Source organism: Vulpes lagopus, chromosome 8 (assembly GCF_018345385.1).
Source record: "Vulpes lagopus strain Blue_001 chromosome 8, ASM1834538v1, whole genome shotgun sequence".
NCBI lineage: Eukaryota > Metazoa > Chordata > Mammalia > Carnivora > Canidae > Vulpes > Vulpes lagopus.
Window position 1 is genome coordinate 27,553,204 of NC_054831.1, and position 7,943 is coordinate 27,561,146.

At 43.7% G+C, this 7,943-nt stretch overlaps 1 protein-coding gene across 1 annotated transcript; it reads left to right on the forward strand.

Annotated features, from left to right (window-relative positions):
* The first annotated feature begins 3,641 nt into the window (after nucleotides 1-3,641).
* HMGB2 (high mobility group box 2) lies at nucleotides 3,642-6,253 on the forward strand. Its single transcript, XM_041768283.1, has 5 exons — nucleotides 3,642-3,783; nucleotides 4,319-4,487; nucleotides 4,751-4,896; nucleotides 4,973-5,147; nucleotides 5,709-6,253. The coding sequence occupies exons 2-5, from the start codon at nucleotides 4,338-4,340 to the stop codon at nucleotides 5,868-5,870; spliced, it is 633 nt and encodes a 210-aa protein (XP_041624217.1). The 5' UTR covers nucleotides 3,642-3,783; nucleotides 4,319-4,337; the 3' UTR covers nucleotides 5,871-6,253.
* Nucleotides 6,254-7,943: the final 1,690 nt, after the last annotated feature.

A 7,943-nucleotide genomic window follows, 5' to 3' on the forward strand; every position in this document is an offset into this window, starting at 1 on the left:
GATTTGGAACCTACTTTGGAAGCAACTTCAATCTTACTCAGAACTACCTTATTACTAAATGTTTACATTGCTACAATTTGTGAGAAGCTGAACTGAGGCAAAGTTTGGCAAATAAAATTCTATAATGGTATCACCTAGGAGGATCCTTTGGTTAAATCATTTTATTAGAAGACTAAGATGACCGAGTAATATTTTGTAATCTAGTTTAGTCTATATGATTTATTATATTTGAACAGCTATAAACTCTTTAACAAATACTGTTTTGAAATAACTAGGCTCACAATTAATTGGCATTTTTATAACCAAAGGACTTCCTAGAACTTGAGTTCTTTTCAACAAAATTGTTACCTAACAATAGCAAAGTTGAAATATTTCCCACATTATGAACACATCCACAGAATTATAGAATCATACAGTTTACAAGCTGAATGGTAACTTAGCAATTATCCCCCACACCTCATTTTATAGTTTGTCAATCAAAAGCTTAGAAATGTTAAGTGTACTGTTCAAAATCACAGGCCCTTGCTGGATTTTATTTTTAAAGATTTGTTTATTTTAGAGAGAAAGCACAAGTGAGTAGGAAGAAGGGCAGGGGGAGAGAATTCTCAAGTGGACAACCCCCCCGCCCCCCCGGGGCAGAGCCAGACACAGGGCCCAATCCCAGGACCCTGAAATAATAACCTGAGCCAAAACCAAGAATCGATGTTCAACCATCTGCACCATGCAGATGCCTCTTAATTTATACATTCTTTATGAAGAACATAAATACTTTCCTTTTCATCATCTTTTAGGAAGATGCATCATACTAATAAATTTGGAAAATTATTTTTAGGATATATGAAATTAGTATGTTCCTGAAAAGAAATGGCTTTAAAGTTGAATTTTAGGAAACAGTGTTATTTTTCCATTTACAGTCATAATAATAGAAACAAGGGAAAGACCTTTAGGGGTGCTTGGGTGGCTCAATCAGTTGAGCATCTGACTCTTGAGCATCCAACTCTTGATTTTGGCTCAGGTCATGATCTCACTGCCCTGGGATAGAGCCCATGTTAGGTACATTGCTCATTAGGGAGTCTGCTTGAGGATTCTCTCTTCCTCTCTCCTTTACCCTCTGCTCCTACTCCCTGCTTGTGCTCTCTCTCTCTCTCAGTAAATAAATAAATCTTAAAAAAAAAAAGATCTTTAGTATTATATCATTATAGGACATTTTAGTTTTCTGATAAAGTCCTAACAGTATGCCAGGTAATTCATAATAGTGAACCAAACCTCTTGTGTATTTAACCCATTTTTACAGAACCACATTTGGGACTAGACTTTTTTGTCTGTTACCTGATTCTGTATATAATTTTTTTATTAAAAAAAAATTTTTTTTTTTTTTAAAGGGAGATTCGGGCAGCCTGGGTGGCTCAGCGGTTTGGTGCTGCCTTCAGCCCAGGGCATGATCCTGGAGAGCCTGGATCGAGTCCCATGTCAGGCTCCCTGCATGGAGCCTGCTTCTCCCTCTGCCTGTGTCTCTGCCTCTCTTTCTCTCTCATGAATGAATAAATAAAAAAATCTTTATTTAAAAAAAAATAAAAAGGGGGATTCTGTAACCAGAATAGTCTAGATCTCACTTAAAATTTATTTATCACTTCACTGTGTTTTTTGATGTTACTTCTAGGCCAGGAGGTACAGCCTAAACTGAAGTCTTAGCATCCAAGGTAAAAGCAGATTAAATACAGAAATGTTTTCCTGTTTTCCACACTGATGGAATAAAGAATGGAAATTGGTGTGGAAAGGGTTGGTTCCTTCTGAGGGCTGTGAGGGAAGATTCCAGGACTTTGTCCTTACCTTGTAGATGGCTAACTTCTCCCTGTATCTGTTCACGTTGTCTAACCTCTGCCTTTCTCTCTGTCCAAATTCCCCTATAAATTTTATAAGGCCCAGTCATTGTATGAGGGGCCTACCCAACCCCCTATGACTTCATCTTAACTGATTACATCTGCAGTGACCCTATTTTCAAATAAGGCCAGTTACAGCTACGCTAGAAAAAGCACATAAAACTCCAGATCGACAAATCATATTACATTATTCAAATGGCAATACACATTATACTTACAAAATTTATTTTTAAATTCAGGGGTATTAATACATGCGCAATGTTGTGCAACCACCATCTATTTCCAAGGAAAATACATTTTTAAAACCTAGTTTTTATTAGTAAATCTAGATAGATTTTGAGTTATTATTGACTATGATTACTGAATACAAACCAAATAGGTAACGCACAGTCTAACAAATGCCAGTGAATTTACTGAGAAAATAACAATATTTAAAATCTGTTGAAACTGTCAGTGCTACACGTGGGCTAATAGGAAAAAATAGACCTCAAAACTAAATACAACACAGAAATAGCATCCTAAGATGTCAGTGAAAGCCCCGCTACTTTGGGAAAAGCAGCTCTGTGATGTTGGTAAGCAGTTAAGGTAGCTCTAGTGCTGTCTTACAAGATTCTTAACCTGGGCCTGGAGGAGCCGGTAAAGTGCCGCAACACGCACCGGCTAATACAAGCAGTGGGCGGGGCGGGGGGGGGCGGAGAGCATTCACTGCTTTTATGAGGGTCTCAAAAGGATCTTTGAATTTAAAAGTTCTTACATTATCATAAATGAGGGACGGGAGACGAGAGCCAGAGGTGGACGGTGGCCAGGACCCCGAATCCTCCGCTGCGCTAGTGCGCGCGAGCCGGGGCCCAGCGGGCGGGCCCAGGCCTGCCTCCCGCCCCGCACAGGGGGCGGGGCCAGGGAGACCGTGCCCCCTGCCCCGCCCCTCCGGGAACCCCAGGGCGCCCCTGTTTACCTCCGGGTATCGGACACCCGAGACAAAGGGGGAAGGGAGGGAGGGGCCTTCTGGGGGAAACTCCACGGCGGGAAACGCCTGACTGGAAGATCGTTTTGTAACCCCCACGAGAGGCGGGAACGGCCGCCGTCCCGCGCCCCCCGCGCCCCTTCGCAGGTCCCCGCACCTCTGGCCTTACTGGGGTTCTATCCTAGCCTCGGCGACAACGGGCGGAGCTGGGCAGTCGGCCATCCAGGCAAGCTCCTCAGCCCCTCTCCATTCGTGACTCTGGACGGGACCAAGGCGACTCTGTGGGGTCGCACGGCAGAGGGACTGCGGCCCCAGGAGGAGACAACGCTGTGGGGCCGAGGAGAGCCAGAACCTGGACAGTGGTCGGGAAACGGGTACGGCGGGCTGCTCGTTACCTCAGTCCCGGGAAACCGTGCCGCCGCCGACCCCTCGAGAACCACCCTGTTTCCCCGACTCGGTATTTTTAAATCTGGCGGGGCTTTCCCTTTCAGGCCAGCCACTCCCCCCGTTTACCGCCCCAGCCAGTCACCGTCAGGCCCGCCATTTTTCAAACCCTTTTCCCGCCGCCAATCAGGATCGAGCAGTACATTCCTCTCCTGACCGGTTCTAACGGGTCTGGGAGTTAACGACCTGGGCGACCCACCGAACCTGCTAGGCTGGGGCTGGAGGGGCGGGCCTGGTGAGACACCGACCAATCGGAGGCCTCCCTGGCGACAGGGTGGGGCCTACGGGAGTTTGAATAATCACCAGAACCAATCAGAGGGGCGGGGGTGTGGCCTGTGGCCCGGCTCGTCAAGTTGCCGTGGCGCGGAGAACTCTGCAAAACAAGAGGCAGAGGATTGCGTTAGCGATAAACCAGTTCACGCCGGAGCCCTGGGAAGGAAGCGTCTCTGCTGGCTCCGGCCTCTCCGCGGGACTCTGAGGAAAAGCCGCCACCAGGCAAGAACCCCGTTTAGCCCCTTCGTGTTCGTGGGCCTGCCGCTTTCCCTTTCCCCATGGCCTTTTAGCCGGGCCGGGCACTGCGGCTCTCGGGCTTCGAGCCGGGGAGCGGAGTCTGAGGGGAGGGCCGGGGAGGGCCGGGGGCTGTGGAGGGCGGGAAGCGGCGTCCGGGCCCGGCTTCAGTCGTTTTTTTGAATGTCGGTCGCGAGGCGACAACTCTTTGAGTTGGGCTGGCGAGGTGGAAGCCGGGAAGGCATTTCTGTCAGGAAACGGGCTTCGACGGCGCCCCCGGCGTTCCCTGCCTCAGCCCGGGTCTGGGCGGGCGGCGGCGCTCCGGGGCCTCCGGAGAGACGTGGTGGCCGCGCGTGAGGCGGGCGGGCGGGCGCCGAGAGGAGGGCGTGTGCGCGCAGGCGGCCGCCGGGCGGGCTGGTGGAGCCGCGGCGCCGGTCGCCGTCCTCGCGAGAGGGGGCGGGCGCGTATTTGGGCGGGAAGCGGGGCCCCGCGGGCGTCCGCCCACCGCTCCTCTCCCCACCAGGCCGACGCCGCCCGGCACCATGGGTAAAGGAGACCCCAACAAGCCGCGGGGCAAGATGTCCTCGTACGCCTTCTTCGTGCAGACCTGCCGGGAAGAGCACAAGAAGAAGCACCCGGACTCTTCCGTCAATTTCGCTGAATTCTCCAAGAAATGTTCGGAGAGATGGAAGGTGAGAGCGGAATTCGGGCAGCGCTGAGGGCTTTTCGGATGCGTTTTTCTGGGGCCAGGACCTTAAACACGGAGGTGACTTGTAACCTACTGCGGTGGTGATTCGCCCAGATATTTTGAGTTTGGGGCAGACTACCTGAGGTTTTCGTTTACTTCCAAGACTGCAAAAAGTAAAATGCGGCCCGAAAGGAAGACCTTGATCCCGTTTGGGTGCTTGTGGCTCACATTGCTTATGTACTTTTATACCGCCTTTCATGTCCACAGACCATGTCTGCAAAGGAAAAGTCGAAATTTGAAGATATGGCAAAAAGTGACAAAGCTCGCTATGACAGGGAGATGAAAAATTATGTTCCTCCCAAAGGTGACAAGAAAGGAAAGAAGAAAGATCCCAATGCTCCTAAAAGGCCTCCGTAAGTTCGTCTTCAGATGGGTCAGATTGCCCCTTAATTTTCCATTCAGTTTGTTAACACTGTCGCTTCTTTTCAGGTCTGCTTTCTTCCTGTTTTGCTCTGAACATCGCCCAAAGATCAAAAGTGAACACCCTGGTTTATCCATCGGGGATACTGCAAAAAAGCTGGGTGAAATGTGGTCTGAACAGTCAGCCAAAGATAAACAACCATATGAACAGAAAGCAGCTAAGCTAAAGGAGAAATATGAAAAGGTACGTTGTCTTCCCTTTTTAAAGCCAAGGTTAAAATGAGACATATTTTCTGAAAAAGACTGTTAGAAATAGGTATCAGCTATGGAGTTAAGTTTAATCTTGTCCTTATGGTTGTCAGCTGTATTTGGAGAGTCTAGTGAAAATTGTACGTTATAAGCTAATTGAAACTTACCTTTGTTTTGACTGAAAGCAGTGTGTGTAGCATTGGTAGATTCCTACATAGACTCTTAAAGTTCTGGGTCTGTTACTTTTCAGAAAGGGAAGGCCAAATATTTTGTTTTATGTAACTATATTTAAGAAGTGGAGGGGAGTAGATAATGTGAGATAATTGGACATTGATAGTGAAAGTTCTGACATCTACTACAGCCCCATCATTTTATACCACTGACTTTTTAAAGCTGGAGGGAATAAATGCTCTCAAAACTGAGTTTAGATTCTGCATACCTTTTTAGACAGTCATCAGGGTTATTGGTCAATGATCTTAGATTGTTTACAACTTAGTGGTTTTCACAGTTGAGTAATGACACCGGATGCTGATTTTATTTTTCGACAATATTTCAGGATATTGCTGCATATCGCGCCAAGGGCAAAAGTGAAGCGGGAAAGAAGGGCCCTGGCAGGCCAACGGGTTCAAAGAAGAAGAATGAACCAGAGGATGAGGAGGAAGAGGAAGAGGAGGAAGAAGATGAAGATGATGAGGAAGAGGAGGAAGATGAGGAATAAATGGCTATCTTGTAATGATATGTGTGGAGTGTGCGTGTGTGCTCAGGCAATTGTTTTGCTAAGAATGTGAATTCAAGTGCAGCTCAATATTAGCTTCAGTATAAAAACTGTACAGATTTTTGTATAGCTGATAAGATTCTTTGTAGAGAAAATACTTTTTTAAAAATGCAGGTTGTAGCTTTTTGAGGGGCTACTACATACAGTTAGATTTTAAAGCTTCTGATGTTGAATGTTTCTAAATATTTAATGGTTTTCTTAATTTCTTGACTTGTGTATTGTAGCACAGCAGACTTGTAGGAATTAGTATCAATAGTAAATTTTGGGTTTTTTAGAATGTTGCATTTTGTTTTTTTAAAAAAATTTTGTAATAAAATTATGTATATTATTTCTTTTGTCTTTGTCTTGATATGCTAGGTTAGTTTTCACCCTAAAAATTCTTAGAGTCTGGAGCCATGTCAAGATTTTCTTGTTAATTTCTGCCTAATAGTTCTTAGAGTTGATTGAGTAAAATGTTTGGTTAAAAGTAAAACATGTCCTTATTCTAATTTATAAAGTGTTCTTTAAAAAATAGACCTGGAATTTAATGAACCTCTACAATTGGTGCAGTTTTACAAAGTGAGTGACTTTTTTTCTTGACATTGCTATTGATTTATTACTAACTTGTCTGTTGGGTTTTTTGTTTTTTTTTAAACTGACACTATTTTTTGGGAAACTGTCTTTAATAAAAGGCAGAGGAGCTAAAACAAGTACATAACCTAAAAAAACTTAAAGACATCATTAGTAACAGGTTTAATTTTCTGTTGATTGTGAATTAGTTCAGGATGAATACTAGAATGCATTTTGAGTTAAATCTTTAAAAATGTAGTGTGCTATTAAACTTTAGAATTTTGGATAACCTTAAAGCATTTGAGGTAGTTATGGTCTGCCATGACTAAATTTCACTAGGGTTTATATTTACTGGGTAAATCATTATTTGAGAAATGCTCCATTGAAGGAGCAATTTTGCTCCTCTTTGAATTAAGATTACTATTTTGAAGTTATCAGAGGCTTCTAGTGAAAATCGACCTCTGTTGGCCAAGTGATGACAGAACAAACCTATTTGTTGATTGTTTTATACTTGATCTGATAATCCTGATTACCTATCAAATTTTAAAATAGTCAAAAGTCTTAAACAACCATGGCAGTTTGTTGTCTGTCTTATGCCTTATGTCTTATGTTTGTTGTCTGTCTTATGCCTTATGTCTTATGTCTGTCTTAAGTATGGTTAACTGGGAGTGAGTCAGGTATTAGCATAATTACCAGAATAAAGAATCAAAATCTGCAGACCTCTGATTGCCCTCCTAATCTTATCCCAGTAGTTGCACATTTAAATATGGAGTGTTGCTGATCAAAATGAAAATTTTATTTTAAAAAATAATTTCTAGTGTTGAGTGGCTTAATAGCGCAAAAAAATTAGGGTAATATATTTTTAGAAACAACCTTGGTCTGAATAACAGTTTCCCAGCTCTGTATAAATACTAGCTTTATGAACTTTGACCTTACAGCTTCCCATTTGTAATACAGGGTCAGTACCTGCTTCACAGCTTTTCAGTGTTAAAGGAGAATTACAACTATCCAAAATTGGTGCATAAAGGGATGTTAACTAAGAGTTAGTAAAATTGAAAGAGGGCAAAAGGGTTGTTTCCTTAAGGATTTCTAAGTCTCGTAAGTTAGACCCCATGAGGCAGACCTATCAGATTTCTTGTCATCTTTTGGGGAGTTTTTGTGATTGCTTTAATTGTTCTTTATATAAAGCATGACACATCTAAGCTGTGAGAATGACTCATTTCTTTTTTTTTTTTTTTTTTTTGACTCATTTCTTTTAATTAAGAACTGCTCTAGAATAAGTTGAGGATTTAGGGTGAATCATCCCATTTAATATTTTCTAAGTGTGGATCAAAATTCAAATCCTTCTGAAAAATTGTATCAGTAAAATTTTAAGACTAGGTATCTTTCCAAGGATTGGGTTCTGTTGGAAAGCACTGAAATGGGAATAAGAATTAGTTTCCAGGGATCCCTGGGTGGCGCAGCGGT

Bases quoted from the DNA above. Each gene is read 5' to 3' on its own strand.
- HMGB2 (XM_041768283.1), top strand. From the start codon at position 4,338: ATGGGTAAAGGAGACCCCAACAAGCCGCGGGGCAAGATGTCCTCGTAC. The intron at 4,488-4,750 runs GTGAGAGCGGAA...TCATGTCCACAG, and splicing joins AATGTTCGGAGAGATGGAAG to ACCATGTCTGCAAAGGAAAA. The intron at 5,148-5,708 runs GTACGTTGTCTT...ACAATATTTCAG, and splicing joins TAAAGGAGAAATATGAAAAG to GATATTGCTGCATATCGCGC.